The sequence below is a fragment of the Poromitra crassiceps genome (genome assembly GCF_964638095.1).
Source record: "Poromitra crassiceps genome assembly, chromosome: 1".
Classification (NCBI taxonomy): Eukaryota; Metazoa; Chordata; class Actinopteri; order Beryciformes; family Melamphaidae; genus Poromitra; species Poromitra crassiceps.
The window spans coordinates 113,446,334-113,473,877 of record NC_139623.1 but is presented as its reverse complement, the minus strand read 5'-3'; the positions used below and the strand labels follow the sequence as shown (position 1 = coordinate 113,473,877).

Below are 27,544 nucleotides of genomic sequence, written 5' to 3'. Positions count from 1 at the left end.
TGGTTGTAATCTTGGCATGATTCACTCATCATCAAAGGACTAATATTATAATAATTAACAACTCAAAGATGCCCCAAACATTATGGTGAGATTGACGTAGTTGACAAATGACGTAATGTAATGTAATTGGTAGATGAATGTCTATATTGACTGCTGCGTTTTGGACATGTCCGAATGCCACGGGCATTTGCGCAAATGAATTGGAGGGAATGAAAGAAGCGACACTGATTGGTTGCGTGGATGTAACCCCCTCACCATGCATATGTATCACAGTTGCGTGGCAATGCAAATGGGCAGGTGCGCGCTGCCGACGATACCACATCAGCATGGACACGCCTCCAATTGCGCTACCGGGCGCTAAACACCGCGCAGTCGCTAATTAGCGTGTGTACGAAGATAGGGCCCACTGTGTTTTGGTAAATGCTCTCAGAACTTTGATCCTGTTGTCTTCTCACTTCAGCAACAACAGTGCCACTACAACCCATCGAACCGCGCTGCCAACTGCTCTCGCTACAGCTTCCTCCCTGAGGGCGACGAGGCAGCATTGAAGCAGGCGCTGGCCACCATTGGACCCATCTCTGTGGCGATCGACGCCACCCGACCCAGATTTGCTTTCTTCCACAGTGGTACGTAATGGGTTGTAATCTTTCTTAACGTAAATGTAAATATATGTAGATATATATATATATATATATATATATATATATATATATATACGGTTTGATATATATATATATATACCGGTATATATATATATATATATATATATATATATATATATATATATATATATATCAAACCAGGAACTTCCGGCATGGGAGGCGGATACTCTAGCAAGGAGGCAAAAGCCCATGGGGCCCTTGAGGTCATAGAGAGTGAGGTTTACGGTGGAAACACTCCAGACGCTGAAGCGATGCAGTTTCATTTCAGTGGCCTTGTTAACAGATTAGACCATTCACACTCTCGCCCTGTAGCAACAGTTTTGGCCTCTGGTCTTTTCTGGTCCACAAGCGATTGTGTGAAGCCAGGCAGGAGGGCGGAGGCCAGTACAAGTTGTAACTGGTGCGGAGCACAACAGAGCGCATCTGGTGTGAACGGTCAGGCTCCTGCTCGAGCTCCTGCTTTACACGCAGCGGCACTTTTGGATCCAGTGTGTTTGCGATGATATCACTCGCACAAAAAATAGACCAGACACCGAAACTACGCCTGCGCCGCGGCCGGTCTGAATGGTCTAATCCAGCAGTTTTCAAACTGTGAGGCGCACCTCACCTGGGGGCGACGCGATTGAAAAAAAACAGAAGAAGAGGGAGGAATCTGAAAACACACACACACACACACACACACACACACATATATACGGATGTATGTCTGTATGTATGTATAAATATATATTGGTGGGCTTCCAATAGTCACCTGTCTACATGTTCTCTCACGGGAGGCTCACTCTGCAACACTTTGAAAACCGCTGGTCTAATCTGTTAACAAGTTAAGTCAAGTCAAGTTTATGTGTATAGCACATTTCATACACAGAGGCAATTCAAAGTGCTTCACATAAAATGGTTGACAGGAAAATAAAAGAATAAAAGAAGAGAATGAAATGGACATTTAAAAGCATCACAACAAAACTTTAAAAAAGAGTATAAAAAGTGCAAGGACGACAAAATGAAACTGGCAGCTCTTTGTGGCACGGCACGTCCGCGTGGCTTCAGCATCTGGTGTGTTTGCATCATTACACTCACCCTCCTAAACCTCACTCCCATCCGGTTCAAAGTGAAGAGTAAAATTGGTCAAACCAAATTAAAATTAAAGCCTGTCTAAAAGTATTTTTATTTAATGTATGTCAGGAGTTTATGATGACCCAAGCTGCACCCAGGACACCAACCATGCGGTCCTGGCTGTGGGATACGGCACACTGGACAGACAGGACTACTGGCTGGTGAAGAACAGGTGAGGGGATTTCACATGATTAATTATCTGTTTTCATCCCTCAACCCCCAACTGGTCCATACATACATACACATCGACACACAAGCGCACACACACATGCACGCACACACACATGTCCATTTAATCCTGACCCCACATGGACAAGTCTGTCCACATTAACCGACACTTCCATCCCTGTCCATTGTTCATGGAGCTACTGTACCAAACCACAGTTATTTTCCTTCAGCCCAAACTGCCTGGAAATTGCATCGGCTTGCTCGGTAAGGGCCGCCCTCTAGCCAGGTCAGCCAATCAATATAGCCCAAACGCATAACAGTCGCCAAAATCCTTAGCCTATCACTCAAAACGATGACGATCTGCAGCATAACATTAACATTTAGCTTTAGTGTTGCTTCATTTTCTCACTCTTGAGATTATACTTGCCACCCAGGGGCGTAGTAGGGGGTAAACAGTTTACCCACCTCTTTGAAATGAGGCAGACAGTTTACTCACCTATTTTCAGATCAACTATATCAATCAATGAGGGGAAACAAGGTGGGTACTTTACCCATCTATGTATTTACCACTATACCCCTGTTGCCACCTAGTATATTTTATTTTATTCTGAAATGTTAGAGTGAATTATCTCCCCGGGACACATTTTCATAATATATGTACTCGTAGCTTAACAGGGAAGCTGACCAATGGAACAATCTCCCCAACACTTGATGTATTTGTTTAACATAACCACCTTAACATCCTTTGTTTTTCTGCACACTCTGACCAACGGAACAATCTATCTCCCAAAGTTAACACTTGATGCATCTGTGTAACTAAACTCCTCTGTTTTTGCACTCTGTCTAGCTGGGGAATGAGTTTTGGAGACCAAGGCTACATTCGGATGGCTCGCAACAAGAACAACCAGTGTGGCATCGCTCTGTACCCCTGCTACCCCACCATGTAGCTCCACACCATCACAGACAACTGAAGTGGATCAATGTTTAATTATTAGTTGCCTTCTGTTTTTTTTCCTTTGATATATTTCATTTCAAATGTTTTGTTTTTATTCATTTTTTTTAAATAATGAAAATGTTTTGGGTTTTCTTATTACAATGTGAAAAATACAGTGGACACATTAGTTGCAAGGTGTTAGACGTGTGACAGAGAGTCTAGGGAGTGGCACATCTTGGAGATAAATGATATATATATATATATATATATATATATATATATATACTGTATATGCTCGCGTGTGCAAGCCTGCGCCTACAAGCGCGCGCGCGCGCCACACACACACACACACACACACACACACACACACACACACACACACACACACACACACACACACACAACCACCCCATACACATCAATATACCTATACACATACCCAAATATACACCAATGTACAATACTAGCATACTAGCATGCCCACAGATACACATCACACACACGCACACTCCAGTCCAGCCCACATACAAAGGCATAGATGCATATGGGCTAGCCATGCATACTGAGAAGAAGACAGAAAAGGAAGAAGAGAAAGGGGGGCAGGGATTGTACAATGTTGGTACTTATAGTCATGGTACAGTACACACAAGCACACACAGTAGCAATATACATGACACATAAAGCATGGTCCACAGGGTCAAGTAGTTAGGATGACATTGTACAAGATCTACAATAGCATATTAGTATAATGTCTGTTTGTGTGACAAAAGGCACGTGCAATGTCCCAGTGGCCCTGCATACCCTTGTCAAGGTCAAGGAGCAGGTTGGTGGCTCGTTCCATACTCAGTAAGTCCAGGTAATCTTTGAACCCTTCACACAATGCAAAACAATAGGGTTTATGCACCTCCTCAGTAGTGTTCATAAGGATGGTTCTCTTTGCAGACAAAAAACCTAAGTTCAGGAGTACTTGCACAGACCTGGATTTTTATATGTTCAGGTTTTTTTTACCAATGATTGATTTAATCTGAAGGTAAGGCAGAAATGATGAACAGCTTTCACCTCAGCAAAAGCGCTCATTAAGCAACTGTATCGAGAGGATGCGTTGTTGTTGCCACAGCTTGTTAGTCAATGGTTTCCGCCCAGCGATCAGTAGTGTATTAGACCAGATACGACAGAATGGTAACATTAATCCATTCATACCCAGTCGTCTATGGAGCATTTTTGCAATAGAGCAAGAGAAGTGTATTACAGTGTTGGTAGGGGCTGTTGGGGATTTGGTGAAATACCACAAAGAAGCTGGTGTATTAAATCCAGTACTATTAGAGATAATTCTCCCCTCCAACCACTCCCAGCTGCCCTCTGTTGGATTGCCTTTGTAGGCCCAGGCAAGGGGGTATCTTGCATTAAATGATAAGTAATAGCGATATATGTCCGGTACCCCAAAACCTCCCTGAGATCTTGGTACTGAGAGCTTTATAAGCTATTCTTGATTTTGTTGTTGTTCCAAATAAACTGGGTAAACACTGAGTCGATTTGTCTGAACCATGTTAGAGGGAATTGAAGAGTGATGGCTGAAATAACGTATAAGCCTGGGTAAGACATTCATTTTGAGTATGTCAATCCTTCCCCATAAAGATATTGGTAAAACAGTCCATCTTTTTAAGTCATCTTTAATTTTGGCTAGCAACTTAGGGCCATTCAAGTTGAATATTTGGGTAATTGGGGAAATAATATTAATGCCAAGATATTTCATACCTTTGTTTTTCCAAACAAAGGGCGTTCCCGCTAAGTCTGCTATCGATGTATGTTGGTTCAAGGGCATCGCCTCAGTTTTACGTTTTGTTTTTATTCCCAATGCAAATTTTTACTATAAATACAGAAGCCAGGGAGGATAGTCAGTCTTAAATACTAAGGTTCAATACCAGCTCTGTTGTCATTATCAGAGTAGTAGGCTATAATTATGTGTAATCAAAATTTGATATTTTAGATGTGGAATAAAGTTCTACCCTCTAAAACTGTAATCGTTGTGTGGTACAGCTGTCCTGCGGAGAAGTGTGTGTGTGTGTGTGTGTGTGTGTGTGTGTGTGTGTCTGGAATAATGTGTGGGTGTAATAGAGAAGACAGAGGAGGCAGTAGACTAGAGGCAGCATTTCTCTTTCATGAGGCTCTATAGCTACTGTAACATCTAGCTAGCTAGTCAACATATACTAGCTCATCCTCAGAATTGTAATCGTATATGAGTATAGTTCCACTAAGAGCTCATTTATGCTCCATTTTCGTCATGTATCAGTTTCAAAGGATCTAAATGTCACTGCCCAAATACTTCCATGTGTCTTTCACATTGGTATCATGTTAAGCAATACATCCACTAGTGGGCAGTATAGAGTAATATGTGTGAGTATGTGTGGTGCTCCGTTTAATCTGTATCCGTAAAGGCTTAAGGCCCATACTCTATGTTATGGACAGAGCCTTCTGTCCATACTCTGTGTTCATTTTGTGTGTGTTTCTGTCTGTCTGAAAGTTTACGGATACGCAAGGTGAGCCCGCGTGTCGGGCGAGCCTAGGAATCTAGTGCGCGTAGAGCACGAGATGCCTATAGTTTTTGAAAAAGGCCAAGCTAGCCAGCCCAGCATATGACCTGTCATCATAATATGAAACACTTACCAATGTTTTCATCCAGCAGCTGTCAGTCTGAATCCAATCCAGCAAAAATCACATGGAATCAATTGTAAATAGTATTATGCAATGTCCAAAATGTCCAATATCCAAAAACTTCAACAAGTTTGAACACCAATAACACAGCTATTTATTATCTCACCCTCACAGTCACCACCATCACCATCACGGTTGTTTGTTTCCATAATGACCTGCAAGGAGCTAGCTGATTTTTAACATTTTCTGGCTAGCAGGACACTTGCTTGCAATAATGCAGAGGGTTGATTGTTGAGAAGAGGTTTGTGAGCGGAACAAGATTCCAGCCAGCCTGAATCTGAACCTGTTGGGGAACATGATGCCACCGGCCGAGGTCGGCTCCCAAAGTTCTGTCACCTTTCCCACCATTGAGCCAACATCCCCCACCCCCCCGCCACACACACACAGTGGCGTGCCGTCCATTAGGCGAACTAGGCAAATGCTAAGGGCGCTTGAGCCGTTGGGGGCGCCAGAGAGGGTAATTTTTTTTTTTTTTTTTTTTTTTTTTTTTTTACAAATACTTTTCATGATAATAGGCCTACTATCATTTTACAATAGTAGACAAAAAATAAGCACAACAACGTCTTAAGTCTTTAAATAATAGTGAAATAATTTTTCTAATTCTGGCTTTCTGGCTGCAGCACTTTCACCACGGTCCCTAATCCATACCACCCCACCCCCTGTGCGGCCGCGCCCCCTTCTACCTGCTCGGAGCTTTTTCCCAGAGTGGGGGAAGCCCAATGGAGCTGGAAGGTGGGTGCTGAGGGTGCTGCAGCACCCCCTGGTGGCAAGAAATGGGATTTTCGAAATTGTTGCTTGTCTTGTGCTTATACCACCAACAAAATGCATTAAAAAACAGTTTGTGCTTCCCAGCTCTAATCTTATTTCATACGCTCTCTCTTCAAAAGTGTTTGATTTTCATCATAATCTGGTTTTCCATAATAATAATAAGTTCAGTGTTTATGCCTGTGTTGCTGTCTGTTGTAGTGTAAAACAACAGGTGCTTACATGAAAGTGAGTGAGAAAAGGAGAGGATACTGAATAATGACATCACAACAGTATAATCCTAATGGTAATTTAAAATTAAATATTCTTCTAAATATGGATGAAAGTCCAAAAAACGTCAAATTTTCTACGCCACTGCCCTGGCGGGCAGCACCGAGGGTCCCTTCCTTACAGCACCCCCTACCTAAAAGTACTGTACTTCCAGCGCCACTGGGGAAGGGCAATTCTGAGACTGCACTGCAGTGGTGGAATTAGCTGCGATATAATTTGTATTATATTTTCTTTGGGGGGGGGGCAAAAATCTTGCCTAGGGCACCAACTTGGTCAGGCACGCCACTGCACACACACACACACACACGCACGCACGCACACGCGCGCACGCACGCACAAACAGTTATTTGTTTTATTTTTCTGCTCACTCAGTGTATCTCCATGAGTTAGGCTAATCTGTATTCGCTACATCGTTTAGTATGCATTGAATAAGGAGCCAAGAAAACATGAGCTCGCAGATCGTCCGATTCCCAGGCGACAGAACAGGTTCACCTTTCTGGATGCAAAAAGAGGAAGCTACATTGTATCCAGTGGTTATAAACACATGATGAGGAAGAGTGAAAGACCATGTGACATTTTCTGATAAATAGCAACCAGGAACACACAGGTCAGATTACAGACGCTCCACCAGTTTACCATGAGCCCGACTGATCAAGGCAAGTTTACCTTTCTTCTCGTTCACTTTACTTAATAGCCTATTTTCTGTAGCAAATCATTAGATTACTGTAGCCTACACGTTAATGTCAATGTTTGTTGTGTCAGTGATAACTACAATCTAGCCTATTATGCGCTTTGCGCTTTTACTTTCGTTTCTGATTTTACATGGTAGACCTATAGGCTTTTACCCCGCTAGCCGCCGGGCGTTTCTCGCGCATACACGCCCGGTGAACGTCAACGCATTTCCCATCAAACAATCGTGCCGCTCTCACGTCTAGGTATAAAAAGCAACCCTTACCTGAGCCAAACACGTGAAGTGAAGACGCTATCCGATGCCCAACATCCTCTTCTTTTAATGACATATAGTTGACTCTTCCAAATTGTTGCATAAAATCCACTTTTCTGTCTTTGAAAAACCGAAAATCATTCATCTGGAGCAACCCGGAACAACGACTCACTGTTTACTCACTGTATACTCACTAATGCCCCCCACACTTCCGAAATGGTATTTGCACCCACATTGGCTGAGTTTCCCAACAAAGAAGCTTCTTAAGAGTTAAGAAGCTTCTTAAGGAGTTAAGAAGGCTCCAAAGAAGTGTTTCCCAAACGCCTTCTTAACAGTCGAGAAAAATAAAAAAAAATAGAAGGCTCTTAAGAAGCATCTTAACTGGAGCGGCTCACTTGATGGCACTCTGAGCCCAGCAGTGGGCCACGACTCAGTGGTTGAGAAACACTGTTAACACCTAATCATGGTCATGTTAAACTTTATTAAACATTATTTATTTCAGACATGGACTGCAGTTCAAATTGCTTTATATACACAGCATACAACAAAACAGAGAAACACTACAGAATTTAAGCGACCTTGGGTTCTGTGAAAGGTGCTATATAAATCCACAACATTATAAAAGGAATCCATTCTGATTAGAGGAATATAGCCTACGGTAAAACATTTAAAACACAAGTAACCATACATACAGGGAAGATTTTCAAGTGTTCCCTAATTTTAAACACTAAAGGGTACATGAAAGAAAGGAAAAAGGGAAAAACACAAGAGGAACAGTGGACACAAGTATCTCCTTTTGCCTGACGCGGCTGGATCTGCCAGTGTTTTGTCATTAAGAAGGTGTTAAGAAGGCTCCAGACCCTTCTTACAAAACCTTCTTAACGAAAGATCATCTTAGCGCTAAGAAGCTTTTGGGAAACGCAGCCTTCTTAACAGAGGATAATTGGAAGATAATTTTAGGCTAAGAAGCAATCGGGAAACGCGTTGGCTTCGTTGGCTTCTTACGGGAGCCTTAAGAAGGGTCAAAGAAGCTTCTTAGCGCTAAGAAGCTTTTGGGAAACGCATGCCTTCGTAAAGAAGCAATTGGGAAACGCGTTTGCTTCTTAAGGGGGCCTTAAGAAGGGTTGAATTAGCTTCTTAGCGCAAAGAAGCTTTTGGGAAACCCAGCCATTTTCGGTTTTTCAAAGACAGAACTGTGGATTTTATGCAACAATTAATTAATTAAAATATTAGGCTGTTAATGTACAGGTAGGTGGTATTTCCTGCTTGGCATTGATGCCTGTCGCACCTCCTCCGGTGCCCACGGGTCAGCTGCAGGGTCATCAGCTAGGAACCACCATTCATCAACGTTTCGCTCCTTTAATCACTATGGCTATGCTATGTTCCTTTTCCCAAAGGGATGTGACATGATGATATGATATTTTCATTTATATTGCGCCCCTCAGCCAACTTTTACATTGGTCCGGGGCGCAACCTGTTATGCCATCAGATACTGAAGTGATAGATATATTGATTGACTGATTGGTTTAGTGTACTGTAGCCTACATCATAAACAAAGGAAACTCAAACTCAGATATCACACAGAATATCCTCCCTTTCCCCATGCTTTACAAGTAAGCTAAAGCCAGCAATATTTAAAATGTAGCCTTTCTAAAACAGTTAACATTTGTCATAACCATACACAAAAGCAGTTCATATTTCATAAAGACAGTAGGCTATAGACTAAATTTGCTATACAGCACATTTCATATAGCCTATTAACAAAGTAAAACATACACAGAATGTGTGTGGTGTGGGTCATCTAATGCCACTAAGGCAAGGAACACTCGATACATTTTTAGTCATCCTATAGTTTTGACTACACCTACTGTTTAAATTACATACATTTCTGTTTTTTTTTAATTAGTATCATTACATCTAAATCAAGTTAAAATTGTATAAATGTCATAGCTGTTCCAATGATGTCGTAACAGCTTCCTTTATTATCCTTCTGAGCAACAAATTACAAGAAGTGATGTTGATCCTATGACAGGACTGATGTTTGGCCAATTTTCCTGCTTGTTCATTATTTTCTATTGACTCACACGGGATTTATGTAGTACAATTAGCTTTAAATATGAGGAAATGATTCTCACACTGCTGCTTAAAATGATACCAATAGCCTAATCTGATGTAACACTTTAATGTGCGCGTACGCACGCATGCACACACACACACGCACACACACACACACACACACACACACACACACACACACACACACACACACACACACACACACACACACACACACACACACACACACACACTTCTTCTATGATGCTTTGTAAGATACCAAGTGGTCATGCTGAAGATGCCAAGAAGAGTTCATATCATATTACATTTAGTTATTTTTATTCTTATTTTGGTTCCTAGTCCATGAGTGAGCTGCAGTAACACTCTTAAACTGGAATCACTTTTGTCTGATTTTAAAAGGAAATTAGTGCGCGTTGTCACTGAAAGCTGAAACAGATTTTTTTTATTTCAAAATAAATCATGTTTTAAATGTCGTGTTATGTTTGTCTCTTGTGCTTTTTGTGTTCATATGTTTTTGTCATCAGGCCAAGCCTCGCCTGCTAAAAGACAAAGTGGTTCTCAGTGGGCTTTTCTAGTAAAAGATTCAATAGATACATATCTTCTCCTAAGTTACTCAAAACTAAACTCAGTTTACCACTCATAATCAGTGTTGGGCAAGTTACTTTCAAAATGTAATATACTACATGTTACTAGTTACTTTCATTTTAAAGTAATAAGTTACATTACAATATTACATTCTGTGTAGATTAACTCGTTACTTATTACACTACTTTTGCATTACTTTCACCAAAACAACAGCAGCAGCAGAATGACATCGCTGCCCCGGAACCATCCCAAAAAATATTTTCAACTGCCTTGAAGTCAGTGTAAACCGCCCACAATTCTAAATGTTATTCTTTTCCTTTGTTATTGTCATCTATAGTGGTTATTTGCATAAAAACACAGTTTGATTAGGAAATGATTGCATCTTTTTTTAAATGTGCTTTGATTTAATAAAATTTTACTCAATTTGTAACTTGAGTTACTTGACAAAGTAACTGGTGTAATATTACTGAAATCCTATACGTAATAAGTTATATTACTGAGTTACTGCTAAAAGTAATATATTACATGTAATATGTTACTTTTGTAATGAGTTACCCCCAACACTGCTCATTATTGTAAAAGCTCAGATCTGCCCTGACTCGTTTTCCAGTGGGCCGCTGACACACAGAGGTGATGTGTGTGTAGAAACCACTTCCTGCCCATGAGCAACACTTTTCTCAAGACACAAAACGACAGTTCAGTTTGGTTCAGTTATAAACACGCTCCTGTCTTCTCTTGTACTGTATGTCTGATTTCATAGCTGGAATCTCTGGCAAAGCTGTCAATTATGTTTTTATTTTGGCTTTTGAAGTGCCCACTATCACCACTGACAAACATAAAAGCTCAAGTGAAATTCTGTTTGCAAAGCCAGCATGGAAACCAATGCACATACACGACAACATCATACACAACAGTGGACAACATAGCAGTGACTATTAATAACCAGCATTTAGGCTACAGTTAAACTGGTCTGGTTTGGAATGCCAGTTTGAAATTAATTGTCCAGCAGCTTACTCAGCAGAAACAGCATTCACATTTACATATATGCCAAATTCATCTTTCAATATCCATATAAAATAGCAGAGGCAGAAATAATCTCACTGGTTGAGGAAAAACCTCAGTGGGCGGAGCAAAAGTACCTGTTTTTCTGGTTCTGATTTTGATAGTGGTTTTTATGCACTGAAAGCTGAAAGTTTGATGATGTTGACTTGATCAAGGCTTGACTTATTAGTTTTCTTTGCTTGATAGCAAGCAGCTATCTGGCTAAAGGTCAGAGGATATCCTGTCTTTGAGGTGGCACATGTTTCTCTGTGTACAGGCCTGATGTTGGGGACCCTGCTGCTCGTGTCCCTGTGTGTCGGGGCGGCGGCCATGTTTGACACCAGGCTGGACCAACACTGGGAAATGTGGAAGAAGACACATGGGAAGAAGTACCAGACAGAGGTAAAGAGTTGGCCCTTCAGAGATTCCTGTTTTCTCATTGTTTACTGGAGTAAATCTGAAGCATTTTCGTCCAAAATTGATTTCCACCATTTGAAACAAACAAGTGACAACAACACCTCAAAAAATGACATGGAAATGAAAGTAGTATTGGTAGTAGGCAGCAGCTCAACTACATAAGAGTTCCAAAGTCACAACCTCTTCGAGGTTCTGCATGTATACGCGGCAAGGGATTTCATCCGCCATTTATTTTTCCATAGATGTTTCGTAAATGATCAAGCGATTCAGCTATGTGTGTGTGTGTGTGTGTGTGTGTGTGTGTGTGCGTGCGTGTGTGTGTGTTTAGGTGGAGGAGTTGGGCCGTAGGGAGCAGTGGGAGAGGAACCTGCAGCTCATCACCCTCCACAACCTGGAGTTCTCCCTGGGCCAGCACACCTACGACCTGAGCATGAACCACATGGGAGACCTGGTGAGGAGCGTCCACTCACCTGCTTTGACTGCAGAGATCAATCTGTTTTTATATGTATTATTATTATTCAAATAGGGGCTTTGCAGTTGCATCATTTGTCATTGGTGAGATCCATTGGAGACTGTGCACAGATAATGTGTAAATACACAACTGGGCTAGAAATAGAGAGATATTCCTAGTTGTGGTGGGACTGCCTCAACATGAGGCAGATTTCCAAATTTATGTTTACTAGGAATCTTGCGTGCTACGTGTGCTCAATTCCTAGGGTGGAGAGTGACAGACGGGCTGAAACTTTCAGGGGGTGTAAAGAGCACCCGTGTGGGTGACCTGACCTGATTTTTTAATGGTGCCGCGTCTATGTGCCGACAGGTCACAATGCCGATAGCCCACAAGCAGAACCAGCTGAGCGAGGCGGCGTGCAGCGTGTCGGTGGAGCTAACCTCTCCCAGCGCCCACGCCAAACCTAACCTCCCCCCATACCTAAACCTAACCTCCCCCAGACCCTAACCCAAAACCTAACCTCTCCCACCCCCCACGCCTAGACCTAAGGTCGGCATTGCGGGTGGTCGGCATAGCGGGTGGACACCCTGGGGCCAGAATTCAAAATACTGTCAAAAATTCTGTTTCTGAGATACAATTCTGAGATTTTGCACACTTTAACTACTGTGACAGCAAAATCTTGTCCGTTTTTGACAAGATTTCCTTTCCATCAGTGCCCGGCCATGACTCATTACTGTGCAGCAGCTATAATCTTTCTTTTGAATTCATGCTGCTCTTTTGTGTTTTAAAAAGGGGAATGACAAGATTGTCCTTTGTTGTTTATAAATACTGTTTTCGTGTTTGAAAAAGAAAGCATACAAAACAGATCCATGGTATTTGGAGCTAAACTGAGAACTCTTCAATCACTACCCATTTGATGATTTTGTTGTTATATTCCCCATAGACACAAGAGGAGATTGTGTCATTGGCCACGTTCCGTGCTTCTACTGACCTGCAGAGGGAGCCATATACTTTTGTGGGATCAGCCGGTAGTGCTGTACCAGACACCATGGACTGGAGAGACAGAGGCTGTGTTACCAAAGTCAAAATGCAGGTAAAAGCAATTGACTCTGCTTCCAATGATGATTCACTGTTGTTGGTCAACGACGCAGGAACAGAAGAAGAATGAACTTTTGTCATCCCAGTCTCATTTCCCCATTCTTCATCCCATTTGTCATTGTAATTTGTTGGTTCAGTTCTTTCTCACAGAGGAAGTCGTCACCACAGCTGCCTGTTATGCAAGTTGTTGCGCACTAGCCTGGGTAAACCCAGCCCCCAGTGACCTGCTCTCAGGCTCACCCTGCTTAGTGACTGGGAACTGAGAGAGCAGGTCACGTGGGGGCTGGGTTTACCTAGGCTAGTTGCGCACATCCAGGTTTTGTTCACCCTTTAACCCCAGAAAGGCCAAGCAGCCGTCAGTTAGCTTTTTGAGTTTTATTGAATTTAAATATACCTGAGCTTTCTAAATGTCCCTCCATGATTTTTCCCAGACACACTTGCTGTAAAGGTGCATTCACACCGACCTATTAAAGTTTTTTGCTGGCATCGAGTTTACATACAAAGTCAATGCAAATGAGCGATTAAGCGTATATTCGCCCGGGAGAAAAATCGCTGGGCGTCCGAGTGACAGAGACAGAGCGATAGGGTGAAAATTCGCTCGTCGCCCGAGATGAAATATCCCAACTCGAGCAAAATTTTGCTGCCAACAGTCACTTGCTGCTTAACGCTGATTGGCTGCCGTAACCCCGGAGTATTTATTCATTCTTGCATCGGGGGAAAACACAGTTGTGTTGTTTGCGTTTTCATCCTGTCTAACGTTAGAGCTGTGTGCTGCTTGTTTCTTGACAGTGAAGATCTCTCTCGTTTCTCAAGCTCGCTGCACCCCGCCCACATCTATTAGCGGGCCGACAAGGTGCTGCCAATTGTGCATGAATAGTCTCTCCCTCTCTCCGAGCTCTGACTATGAACACCTCGGCCCGAGAGTCTCTCCCTCTCTCCGAGGTCTGAGTATGAACACCTCGGCCCGAGAGTCTCTCCCTCTCTCCGAGGTCTGAGTATGAACACCTCGGCCTGAGAGTCTCTCCCTCTCTCCGAGGTCTGAGTATGAACACCTCGGCCCGAGGGCGGAGTGCGCTCCCGGTTTGCGGAGCGATTTAAACACAGCGACAGAGCGATTCCAAAGGGTTGAATCGAGCGACAGGGAGAAAAATAAATATCTCGGTGTGAACACAGCTAAAGACTTCATACTTGAAGAATATGTTTGCAGGGTGTACATTACATTACAGTTACACCATTCCTTTGATGCACCCCAGGGTAGCTGTGGTTCCTGCTGGGCATTCAGTGCAGCGGGGGCCCTGGAGGGCCAGTTAGCCAAGTCTACAGGGAAGCTGATTGACCTGAGCCCACAGAACCTGGTCGACTGTTCATCCAAATATGGAAACCATGGCTGCAACGGCGGCTACATGCACAAAGCCTTCCAGTATGTCATCGACAACCAGGGCATTGACTCAGATGCTTCCTACCCCTACACAGGAATGGTGAGTGATTGCCTTCATTCACTTATAGTCAAAATATTCTTTGGGTCTTCTAGTTTCATATGATACCAGAAACTTTACTCTGGCTTTAAAACTGAGCCTGCTGCTGCAGCCTCTGAAATTAAATGTTCAAAATTGTGATATTTCCCAAATATCACGATATTCCAGAAAATCGATATTCCAATCCGGCTACTCCTCAGGGTTAATGGGTATGTAAAAAAAAGAAGAAGAAAAAAAAATTATCCGGCGGACCCCCAGGCGGAGCCCCGCGGACCCACAGTTTGGGAGCCAATGCTGTATGGGGTTGGGGGAGTGTAAAGCTAAATAACGCTCCAAAGTTAGGCGAGGGAAAAACTGGCATGGCCATTTTCAAAGGGGTCCCTTGACCTCTCACCTCAAGATATCTGAATGAGAATGGGTTCTGTTCTGTGGGTACCCACTACTCTCCCCTTTACAGACATGCACAGCTAATCCCATGCAGCTTTGGGCAAACAGACATGCAGTTTTTTGCATGCAGTATAAATAAATACATATTTTCACCTATTCTTTTTAAATATTTCTGCATACTGGGGTCCCTAAATAGTCTTGGAATTGCATGACTTGGGTATGACTGGAAGGCTGAGACTCTTGTGGATTCAATGAGCCCAATTGTATTCACGTGTGATGATGTTAGTCCCCATTGCCATTTCATTGCTGTGAGACCATTTTCGAAACTCGACCTCACTGTATAAAATCACAAATTAATGATTATTTTTTAATTAATACATTGTTTCTTACATTTTTCTGGATTATGTGTGTTGAGCCTGTACTTTAGCAATAAGTTCATGTAAATCTGTGGTCTTTATTGCCATAGTAAATTTAACTTTAACTTTTTTTTTACACGTAAATTGGAAGGGGGGTGGGCACTTCAAGTCTGGTCAGCCACGGGCACCACACTGTGTTAATCTTGGCCTGTGTATTCATGACAGTCATATCACACTGTCAGCCTATATAGCACTGAGTGACCCAAAGTCTTCATACCCAGAAATGACTGAAGATTGGGGCCATGCGAAAAATTTGAGGTCTGAGATTAATCTCAGATTTCTGAGTTTTATAAATCAGAATTCTGAGAATTAAGTCAGAATTCAGAATTCTGACTTTAATGTAATAATTCATTTATTCTCTGAAGTTTGACTTTTTCCCCTCAGAATTCTGACCAGAATCTCATAATTCGGATCTTTTTTCTCATAATTCGGATTTAAAACCGCAACATTTCTGCATTGAAATATCTGAAATGTCTTCTCGCTTCAGCAACAACAGTGCCGCTACAATCCATCGAACCGCGCCGCCAACTGCTCCCGGTACAGCTTCCTCCCTCAGGGCGATGAGGACTCGCTGAAGCAGGCTCTGGCCACCATTGGACCAATTGCTGTGGGGATCGACGCCACCCGACCCAGATTTCTTTTTGTCCACAGTGGTACGTAATGGTTGAACCATTTTTGATTGTGGCCCAGGTTCAGAAGTTATAGGCCAGAACCGAAAGTTGCTATAACGCCACCATCTGGTCGACACATGGGGGTCTGGCCTTGCCTGAGTAGTGGGGGCCATAGGAACCCACCTGCTGCAAATGTGGTTGCTCTGGGACTTTACATTTGAGACATTACAGCGACGGACGGACAGACGAACAAATGAACCGAGACCGATGCATCGTCTCCCCCCTTGGTCTCCGACCAGTGGGTGGGAGACAATTAAAGACTGTCAAAAACAATTTTGCTTAATGTATGATGACTGACGGAGGGACGGAAATACAGACAGACAGACAGACATAGATCGATCGATAATGTATCCTCACTAGGATCCCGTTTTTAACCAATACGGGACGGGGTTTGTTCCGTATTTTCATCCCACCCACATTGGGGTCATGCCTATGTTCCCCGGGTTCTATGTTCCCCGGGTTCTATGTTCCCCGCTCCTGCTAAAAAGGGTTCTATGTTCCCCGGGTCCTATGTTCCCCGCTCCCGAAAAAGGGTCCTATGTTCCCCAGTCTATGTTCCCCGCTCCCGAAAAAGGGTCCTATGGTCCCCGCTCGTATGCGTAAAGTCGGCGAGTGCAAACCACAATATCAGACTTCATTGACAGACTGCATGAGGGAAAGCTCATGCTCATGTCTAGGTATAAAAACCAACCCTTACCTTAGCCAAACACGTGAAGTGAAGACGCTATCCGATGGCCAACATCCTCTTCTTTTAAATACATATAGGTGCCTCTTCCAAATTGTTGCATAAAATCCACTTTTCTGTCTTTGAAAAACCGAAAATCATTCATCTGGAGCAACCCGGAACAACGACTCACTGTTTACTCACTGTATACTCACTAATGCCCCCCACACTTCCGGAATGGTATTGCACCTACATTTTCGGTTTTTCAAAGACAGAAAAGTGGATTTTATGCAACAATTTGGAAGAGGCCACTGTGGTGGTGTATTTAAAAGAAGAGGATGTTCGACATCGGATAGCGTCTTCACTTCACATGTTTGGCTAAGGTAAGGGTTGGTTTTTATACCTAGACGTGAGAGCGGCACGATTGTTTGATGGGAAATGCATTGACGTTCGCCGGGCGCTAATGCTCAGTATGAGCGAGAAGCGCCCGGCTAGCGGGGTAAGTGCTTTCTGTGGTGGTGCATGGTGGCCTGGCAGACGTCACGTTAGACAGCAGCATGTGACAGTCTCAATCAGGAGAGCAACATTCACGTCATGTCAGGAGGACACCCTGCAGTGTGCCACAAGCAACTCCTGAGGCTGATACAGTAATGACAGCTTTTTAATCCCTTCTGGACATCATGTTCTGATTGATCAGAATCTGATCAATTAGATTTCCTATCCAGTTGTATTTAGGCTACTAGAAAATAAATAGCTAGATACTGTCTGCCATATAAGTCTTGGCTGCTGAGGTGCTTCTCTAGGCTACATTATTATGATGTGATTTGTGAGTTCTACAGTCAAATAGCCTACATAAACATTAATCTACATGAATCAATATAGTGCACATGAGAGGAAAGTAAACAACTCAGTAATATGCTCACCAATCTGGAAAAATGCATTCTTCAATAGGCTAACGCATTAACAGACAAAAAGGCAATAAAAAAGGTGTTCAGAGATAAGCAAATATAATATATTTTTCTCAAATATAGCCATTTACTGAGGAGTTTATAGCTGAAACGCTATCTATTAGTTAATTGTTAATTAAGCACTTCAAACTTGAAGTGTTAATCTAAATGCTTTCTTAAAACAATCTAAGTTATGATTTACTACCACTGGCTACCCCACCCTCGGGCCGTGGTCGTGGCCCCTGTTGCGGGGGGGGGGGGGGGGGGGGGGGGGTCCCTTCTTTTTTGGCATGAAAGGTGGCAACCCTAATCCTCACCCCTGTCATCTCAGGAGTTTATGTTGACCCAAGTTGCTCCCAGAAAGTCAACCATGCGGTCCTGGCTGTGGGATATGGCACACTGGATGGACAGGACTACTGGCTGGTGAAGAACAGGTGAGGGGATTTCACACAATTAAATCTCTGTTTTCACTCCTCAAACCCCAGCTGGTCCACATACATACATAGCCTCCATACATGCCAAGTGGACATATAGCTCCTATGCCACCCCCCAAGTGAAACAACGAAGTAGAGGCTCAGTAAGGAAAGTACACAGTGCCAACAACCAATGTCCAGCTGTCAGGTTCAGAGTTTGGGTTTCTGTATCCAAAGCAACTTTCAGTAAGTGCAAACCTGTTTTATTGCCAATTTTCAATTTGCGCTTAACAAATCTGAGTGTAAACACTGGAAAATTCTGAGAAAAAAACAACTTTAAAACAAAAACAAAGTTTTTACGCTTGGCTGAGGTGGAAAAGTTGGCGTATAGATAAAAGGTAAATGCGACTACGTGCAGGTAACAGATAAAATGTAAATGTGACTACGTGCAGTGGAAACAGATACAAGGTAAATGTGACTACGTGCAGTGGAAACAGATAAAAGGTAAATGTGACTACGTGCTGGTAACAGATAAAAGGTAAATGCGACTACGTGCTGGTAACAAATAAAAGGTAAATGCGACTACGTGCAGTGGAAACAGATACAAGGTAAATGTGACTACCTGCAGTGGTAACAGATAAAACGTAAATGCGACTACGTGCTGGTAACAGATAAAAGGTAAATGTGACTTTGTGCAGTGGAAACAGATAAAGCTAAACTTCTATTGTCTGGGTTAATCAAACCCTCGTTAACCAAGTTGTAGCTTGCAACTACGTGCAGTGGTAACAGATAAAAGGTAAATGCAACTACGTGCAGTGGAAACAGATAAAAGGTAAATGTGACTACGTACAGTGGAAACAGATAAAAGGTAAATGTGTCTACGTACAGTGGTAACAGATAAAAGGTAAATGTGACTACGTGCAGGTAACAGATAAAAGGTAAATGTGACTACGTGCAGGTAACAGATAAAAGGTAAATGTGACTACGTGCAGTGGTAACAGATAAAAGGTAAATGTGACTACGTGCAGGTAACAGATAAAAGGTAAATGTGACTACGTACAGTGGTAACAGATAAAAGGTAAATGTGACTACGTGCAGGTAACAGATAAAAGGTAAATGTGACTACGTGCAGGTAACAGATAAAAGTTAAATGTGACTACGTGCAGGTAACAGATAAAAGGTAAACCGGTAACAGACAGTGGCGGACTGCATAATCGGGCACGTCGGGCAAATGCCCGGTGGCCTGGCCTGGCCTGGCCTGCAATTTTATTTTTTTTATTTTTTTGCAGGCCAGGCCAGGCCACTCACTGAACAGCAGGCCAGGCGCCGCCTACTGGTTTACTAGTGGTTTTATTACTTTATTCAGGTTTAAAGTGGGTGCATCTCATTGTAAAATTGGACTTGGCCCAAATTGGGCTTCAAACGGCCCAAATTGGGCTTCAAACGGCCCAAATCTGGCTTTAAACGGCCCAAATCTGGCTTTAAACGACCCAAATTGGGCTTCAAACGGCCCAAATCTTTCGCATGCGCGTCGGCCCATATCGGCCTGGCCTGCTTGTTATCTAATGCCCGGCCTGAATTATGATCCCAGTCCGCCCCTGGTAACAGATAAAAGGTAAATGCGACTACGTGCAGTGGAAACAGATACAAGGTAAATGTGACTACGTGCAGGTAACAGATAAAAGGTAAATGCGACTATGTGCAGTGGAAACAGATACAAGGTAAATGTGACTACCTGCAGTGGTAACAGATAAAAGGTAAATGCGACTACGTGCTGGTAACAGATAAAAGGTAAATGTGACTTTGTGCAGTGGAAACAGATAAAGCTAAACTTCCATTGTCTGGGTTAATCAAACCCTCGTTAACCAAGTTGTAGCTTGAAAGAGAGGCAACATTGATCAGTGTGTGGAGTCATTTCTTTCCCAAAGAAATAATAATAATCAAAAATATAGCCGCAAGCGGCGATGGGCGGGGTTCAAGCCTTGCGCAGATGACAAAACTTCTGATTTTGACTAGGACATCCTCCTTGATATACAGTATCTGACAAGTTTTGCGATCATTGGACAAACAGGTGTGGAGTTACGGCCTTTTTTGTGTTAGGCCACACCCATTTCTGGTGTTTGTGGCGCCTTCTTTTGGTCGAATTGCACAAGATTTGATACACATGGTCTGGGATGGTCTCCGAAGATATCCAACAAGTTTCGTGAAGATTTGTTAATCGGTCATGAAGTTATGACAATTTAGCTGAGAGGCCACGCCCTCTCACAGCTTTAACGATGAATATCTCTGAAACTAAAGCAGATTTAAAAAATCCAAAAATCACGATTGTAGAGCTTGCTCCATAGATGCTTCCTGGCTATTCTGGTGGGAATCGGTCAAACGGTCTAGGAGGAGATGTCAAAAATGTGTTCTCCACAAACTTTTCCAAAATATCTAAATCACTTTCCAGACGGACCCTGAGGGTCCTTATGGCAAATTTGTAGAGCAGGTTCACCTGATCATGTGGAAAAAGAAAGTTTGAAAATCGGACAAACGGCGTGGAAGTGATGGCCTTTAAGGTAAAACCTTTGATTATAGCGCCACCTTCAGGACGATTCGAAAAATATTTCTTGAGCAGAAACTAGCACCTAATATCTGTATTCGGGCCAAATTTCAGGTCTCTACCATTTACCAACTCACAGGAATTTGCGTTTGGGCAGATGAACAACAAGAAGAACAAGAATAAACTGGCACAAAAACAATAGGGTTTCAGCCCCTTCGGTGCTTAAACCCCTAATAATGATATGTTTAACCATCTAGTATGATAATTTGACATTTGCCACATGGCAACACTGACTGAAGACGAGATGTGCCTGCTAACTACGACTAGACTCGGTGACTCACCTGGACGCAGAACTGAGTCTCTGAAGCAACACAACAGCACCGGGCTTCATGGTATTATTGTAACAGACAGATACAGTACATTACCAGATACAATTTATTCAAAAGTCTCTGTGTATAATAACAAATATCCATACAGCCTACTGCTGCAATGTGGAATTTGCGGCAGCTTCACTGTAACTGACTGACATAATTTATAGGCTTATCCTCTCAAACTGTGAACTATGAAACTAAGTAACACCTGGTGGCAGAGTGGTTAAGGCTGTGTGTGCTTTGCAATCAGAAGTTCCGTGGTTCAAATCCACCTCTGAGTTTTAGCGATTTCGACGTTGAAATGTTTGCTCGGAACGTAAACACCAAAATCATCCATTTGTTCCCAGTAGATTGTTTGCTCTGGTGCTTCATGCTAACATTTTTGCATAAACTATATAGAGTGATAGCAGGCCACTGTTATCTTAAAAGAACACGCCAACATTTTGGGAGATTTGCATATTTGCCATATTTCTGATAGCCAGCCTCCTCTCCCTTCCGTCCGAGGAGTCTGGCGCCGCAGGTCTCCATAGTGGGATTGCGATGGGCGGCGCTTAGCGGCAGTGCCCTTGGAAAATAGTTTCAAACAATCCAACTTGCCGTTTTCAGCGTGTAGCAATGAGCTAGCGTGTAGGTTTCTGCCGTTAGCTTGCTAGCTAGTTAGTGTTGTTGTTTTCACTGAGGCGGCAGGGCACTATTTACAGTGACACACAGGGAGGAGGGAGCGGAAGCCGCTCTGATTGACATCGTCGGAGCCAATGACAGAGTTTGTAATAAGCCGGGAGCGGACATCCGGCTGCCCCAAAACAGTCGCTCAAATGGGAGAGCAGAGTAGAGCAGGGGAGGGTTTATCCCAGTTATGGAGACCTGCGGCGCCAGACTCCTCGGACGGAAGGGAGAGGAGGCTGGCCAGCGAGACTACCGATAGTAAGACGACAAGATAGATGCCCTTCTCTGTGCGTTCAGTAGAAAGTAGCGACACACCCCTCCTGCTAATTAGCTGGCACAGGGATGTCATCCTATCCCCGTTAAAGGCCAAGACATGGTCGAGCGAGGCACCCAGGCACTAGGGGGGGCAAGCCAGATATGATGTCATCACGCTGGGCGTGTCGGGGGGTGAGGCCTCCACAACCGAACCGCAAGCGCGTACCTGGAGATATTTCTAGCACCGTGCCCTGCTGCAATGCTTTCATTTCTAACATGGACTCTTTTGAGGGAATTCTAGCTGAACAAGTCCGCCTCTACCAGCACCTGTACAACACAGACCAAAGAGACCACAAAGACCAGCAAATGAACAACAATTCCTGGCGAGAAATAGCCGGCACGCTAGGAAAAGACGAATAATTCTGCAGGAAGAAGTGGAAAAATGCCAGGGATCGCTTTATCAAAGCGAAAAAAGCCCAGCTGAAAAATAGTGGTGATCCTGGTGGCATCAAAAACGTCTCACCTATTCTTGTGGAGCTGGAATGGCTGTCGAAGTTTATAAAACATCGCCTGACAGACAGTAACTTTGAGTGGCGGCCATATTGGCTTTATTTGTTTATTAGAAAGGATCCCTATTAGCTGGCACCTAAGCGACAGCTAGTCTTCCTGGGGTCCAAGACAACAATACAATGCATGACACAAAGATTAAAATACTCAAACACAAAGTCAAAGAATAAAAGACAGAATATACAACAAATCTAAGCTAAGAAAAACATTAACATGGTCAACTAGCTATCTAGCAGGCCGGTAACACAAATAATAATAATTTGGTCAATACAACTCTCTATACTATATAAAATCAATAAATCATAGTTGGAAAAGTGATTTTGATTATGATATACATAGTTATGTGTGTGATAGTGTGAGTGACTGTAAATGGGCACTAAGCATCCTTTTAAAACAAGTTATCCCTTTAATGGAACAAATGTTGCACGGAAGACAATTCCAAGTGGCTATGGACCTGTATATGACGGTTTTCTTCATGTAGTTGGTTTTTGATTTAGGTAAGTCATCTGACCACCACTCGCCCATCTGGTAGACTGTGAGTGAATCCCTGAAGTATAAACTATGCTATTAAAAATAAATTTGGGAGTCTGATTTTGAATAACTCAGTGAAAAAATATGAGTAGGTTGGCCGTTAGCCTTTTCTCAACACTAAGCAATAAAAGACTGATATGCATGTCAGCTATGCTAGACCTGGAGCTATGCACCCCAGGACCAACCTTGCTGCCTTGTTTTGTGCTACTTAGATGCAGATGACCATACAACAGAGTAATAATCCAAATGACACAGAACTAATGTAGAAACAACCTGGCGAAGTAATAATGGTGTAACAAATGATGCTAAGGTAATGCTAGGGTAATGGCGGTCTTTCCAGTAACAACTCGTTGTCTTGTTGCTTCTTCATGTCCTATTTTGTTTATACCGCCCCCTGGTGTTTCGGAGAGAGCAACGCTCTGACCATGTACGCCTCTGTGCCAGCGTGGCGCGTGCACGTGATCTGCGGAGGTCTGCCTCGCGGCGCCTCGCTCAACCATGTCTCAGCCTTGAGTCACCAAATACACATTCCAACAGCGCCAAAACACTCTTGGAGTGAATGATCTCCACAGGACACACAGATGAATTTGATGTCCATGTTCTCATTGCTTAACTCATTCACCGCCAATGACGTCTTTGACGTGTTATCAGCAATGGCCTTCCCCGCCAAGGACGTGTTTGACGTGTTTTTGTTTTTATTGGTGCAGCGCCTGCAGCAAACACTTGCCCAGCCTGTCACACAGACACAGGTCCCTGCCTTCAAAGGGTAGCCGACAGCACAAGATCAAACACATACCGCAGCTGTTGTTTTGAAATTGAGCAAGAGGGAAAGCAGAGAACGGGTAACGCTTCCTTGTGCAGACAGGAGAAACGCAATTGAAACGCCGAGCTGGAGTCGCCTTCCTCTGTGCCAGCCAGGAGAAAACGGGAGAAAGTAATCAAGAGATGTGTTTGATCATCGGAGGAATGAGGAAATGATCGATCAGTTTGCGAGGGCGGTGAGGACGTGTTGAATAGCCGAGGGGAAAACGGGAACGATCATAGATATGACAGGGAGACATGGAAGAGGGCGGTGTACCAGAACAAATCAAAATAAACACAGGAACAGCTAGGCAACAGCGGGCAGAAGGCACTCACAGCAGCCCGCTGTCCTTCTCAAGAGCTCTTCAGTTGGTTCATGAAATCGCTGGGCTGCTCGCCCTCCAGTGTTGCTCCTGGCCAATCCCAGCGCCACAGGGCGTGGTTATTGCTTATCCTATGTTGGGTTAGAAATCTAAAAGGGGGATCGTGTGTGTGTGTGTGTGTGTGTGTGTGTGTGTGTGTGTGTGTCTGTCTGTCTGTCTGTCTGTCTGTCTGTCTGTCTGTCTGTCTGTCGGTGTGTCTGTCTGTCTGTCTGTCTGTCTGTCTGCACACTCACACCGAGTAAACTGTATTGTTGAATGTAAAAAAAAAAAGCACTTCATGTGTGTATATATATATATATATATTTATTTTTTTTGTCATTTGTGTCCTAACGAATAATATTTACATGTCTGATGTCAATACAGTTCAAAATAAAAGAATTGAGAGTGAGTTATGCCTGAGATTGTGCCCTTTTACAAAAATGCTTTTTTCTCCCTTTTCTCTTCCCAGACAGGCTTTTTTGGTGAACATGGGGTGTATAAAAAGGGTTATAAGTAGAGTACAGAACATGCTAAAAGCTAACTTTCTTTTTGGGGGTGAAAGTAGAGACTTAGATCTTCATTTCGAGGTATTGGACATCACTGTAGTCCTAGTACAGAATTTACTGTGGGTCTTGAAAGATGACCAAACATTATGGAAATACTTGGCCTGTGCCAAAAATGCCAGTCAGATATTGGCAGTGAATGAGTTAACAGGGAAGCTGACCAACGGAACAATCTATCTCCCAAAGTTAACACTTGATGCATCTGTGTAACTAAACTCCTCTGTTTTTGCACTCTGTCTAGCTGGGGAACGGGTTTTGGAGACCAGGGCTACATTCGGATGGCTCGCAACAAGAACAACCAGTGTGGCATCGCTATGGAAGCCTGCTACCCCATCATATAGGCTAGCTGTTCTGTTTTTTTATTATTTCATTTCATCATAATCTTTAAAAAAAATTCTGTTCTACCTGCAAATCAGAAGCTATATTCGATCCAAGATTCATACCTTTGAAGCGCTCCAAAATGAACATGCCTTTTTCAATGTTTTGCTGAGCCCTCCTCACTCCAAGCACCTTATTTCTAGATTTGTATATCTGTTTGATAACTGCACCATGGCCTCTACTGAGAGGATTAGAGAGGCGTGGCAGGGGGAACTTGGTGTTCATTTGTCTGAGATTGTATGGGGTAGGAGTCTGTCTGTGATCCAACTCTGCTCAGTTAAAGGAGAATTCAGTGTTTTTACATCCTTATTTCCAGCTTTAAATGTGATTTTTAAGTCACCGTGACAACTTTGGTTTGATTAGCATCAGCAGAAACAATAATCAGTTTGAACTGCGACTTGAAAACGAGGAAAACAGGGCATGTGAAATGCCTGTATTAATCTCTTGTAAATAGCTTATTTTCTGACACACAGCAGCTCATATGCTTATTATATCAGAGAGAGAACGAGATAAGTGTGATCTAATGTACCTGCTCTGTTTGCTGTCCGTCACATAGATAGCAGCTCCTGCCGTATTCCCGGCTGCTGCTTGTAATCCATATATGATGTTATTCCATATGGGCGGCCATTGAATTCAAATGAATCATCCATAATCTTGTATTGCCTGTTTAATTGCAGGTCCTTTTTTGCTCAGTAAGATATTGCATGTTTGCACTTTATGCATTTTATCTGTTTTCTTAAAGGATAATTTAGTTTTTTTTTTAACCTGGAGCCCTCTCCTCACATTAATTATTATCTGACGACTCACCCAGTGTTCTCCGCAGCGATTTGGAGCGTCGTAGGCGTTGTTGTGATCGAAATAGTACTCCAAGCCAGTCCTTGAATGCGCTCCGTCGGGGCCACATGGCAGCGTGCTCTTCTTCCATGTAAATAGACAGTTTTCTTCCCGTTTTCGACCCATATCGTCATTATATATATATAAAGAAACATCAGACTGCTGTCGCGGACTCGGCAACCCAATTATAACAAGCTAGGGGTCTAGAGGCAACATATATCACCGAATCCCACAACATGGAAAGACATGGCTGTCATTAAGAGGCTGGGGTATAGCTCACCTGGGGACTGCCACCCTTGGACCCCGGTGTGGCGTCGGCCTTCTCCCGACAGCTCAGCCGATGAGATCTGGATGGTGTTCAGACTCGAGACACCATCCTATTCATAAAGACGCTACACACGACATTAAGGATAACATAGATAACACTGATATAAAGGAAACGAAAATGGGGATGCGCCCGCAGGAGCCTGTCTCCCTTCTTCAGTCTGGACACTTGAAAAAGCTCCCGATCGCGGCTTCCGGGTACGTTATATCCTTTCCCGTAACCTCACTTCCTGAGCCAACCCCCCCCTCATCAATGACAGCCAAACATAGCAAAGACTATTTACGTCATATCATAACTAATACCGCCATATCTATGAGAGAGAGGGTAGCGGGCCGTAACATAGGTAGCGGGCCGTCACACTGCCAATCTCCCCCAGGCTATTTCCAGCGGTATTTACAGGGATCCCATTTCCTCCTGTCGGGTCAGTGTCACCAACTCTCGTCAAGTCCCGCGAGACTTTCCTGCCGGCTGGCCTGTGGACCATCTGTGGACTGACTTGACGAGAGTTGGCGGGTGACTTGACCGGCTTGTTCCTCATTGACCTCTTGCATGGGACCCCATAGACAACATCTCTTAGAAGCAGCTGGTAGCACCACATTATATTACAAAACTGTAATATTGAGTGTCCATGTTTGTTACATGTATGCTTTTCTTTCCTTTCCTTTCCTGTGTCAGAGCCAGTTTGTTTGTCTTGTTCTTGTTTTGTTAAAAAAAAATGAAAATAAAATATTGGGGGGGGGAATCTGCTCTGTTTTTATTCCTAATGCAAATATTTACAGTAAATGCACATCTATATTTTAGATGTGGAATAAAGTTCTAGCTCTAAAACTCGAATCATTAGCCATGTTCAGAATGGTTCATTCACTATTCCCCATGTAGTGTTTATATTATAGTGAACTATTTGGGGAATGATCAAACAAGTTTCGGACCTCTGTTCTCTCCTCCTTTGGTAAACACAACAGCATTGCATTGTGGTTTATGGGGGACATGTAGGGTACATTCTCTGTTTACTACTTGCAGTGCATTGTTCATGTGTGGAGAAATGTGTGTGTCTGGGGGGGGGGGGGGGGGGGGGGATGTGTGTCCGGATCGTGTAATAGAGAGGAGGCAGTAGACAGAGGCAGCTTTTCTCTTTCATGAA

The 27,544-nt window shown here is 43.2% G+C and overlaps 1 protein-coding gene and 1 pseudogene across 3 annotated transcripts in view; both read left to right on the top strand.

The window, feature by feature from the left end:
* Positions 1-4,879, top strand: part of LOC310772740 — a 52,844-nt pseudogene extending 47,965 nt beyond the window's left edge. The window contains exons 14-16 of the transcript XR_014554018.1: positions 461-626; positions 1,845-1,947; positions 2,791-4,879. The product of XR_014554018.1 is annotated as an uncharacterized misc_RNA (transcript). The remainder of the gene's footprint in view (positions 1-460; positions 627-1,844; positions 1,948-2,790) is intronic.
* Positions 4,880-7,213: 2,334 nt separating this feature from the next.
* LOC310784722 (cathepsin S-like) lies at positions 7,214-27,226 on the top strand. Of its 2 annotated transcripts, none has more exons than XR_014553139.1 (8): positions 7,214-7,280; positions 11,547-11,671; positions 12,015-12,137; positions 13,081-13,230; positions 14,489-14,713; positions 16,001-16,166; positions 18,093-18,229; positions 25,108-27,226. XR_014553139.1 is itself a non-coding variant. In XM_083645755.1 (8 exons), exons 1-8 carry the CDS (start codon positions 7,262-7,264, stop codon positions 25,205-25,207), a joined length of 1,011 nt encoding a protein of 336 aa, XP_083501881.1. In that variant the 5' UTR covers positions 7,214-7,261; the 3' UTR covers positions 25,208-27,226. The 2 variants fall into 2 exon arrangements, 1 of the variants encoding a protein (XP_083501881.1); XM_083645755.1 differs by having other exon boundaries at positions 18,127-18,229.
* Positions 27,227-27,544: the final 318 nt, after the last annotated feature.

What these genes read in the sequence shown, in the direction of transcription:
- LOC310784722 (XM_083645755.1), top strand. An exon ending in GGAAGAAGTACCAGACAGAG is followed by an intron (nt 11,672 to 12,014) that starts GTAAAGAGTTGG and finishes GTGTGTGTTTAG; the next exon opens with GTGGAGGAGTTGGGCCGTAG. An exon ending in TTACCAAAGTCAAAATGCAG is followed by an intron (nt 13,231 to 14,488) that starts GTAAAAGCAATT and finishes GATGCACCCCAG; the next exon opens with GGTAGCTGTGGTTCCTGCTG.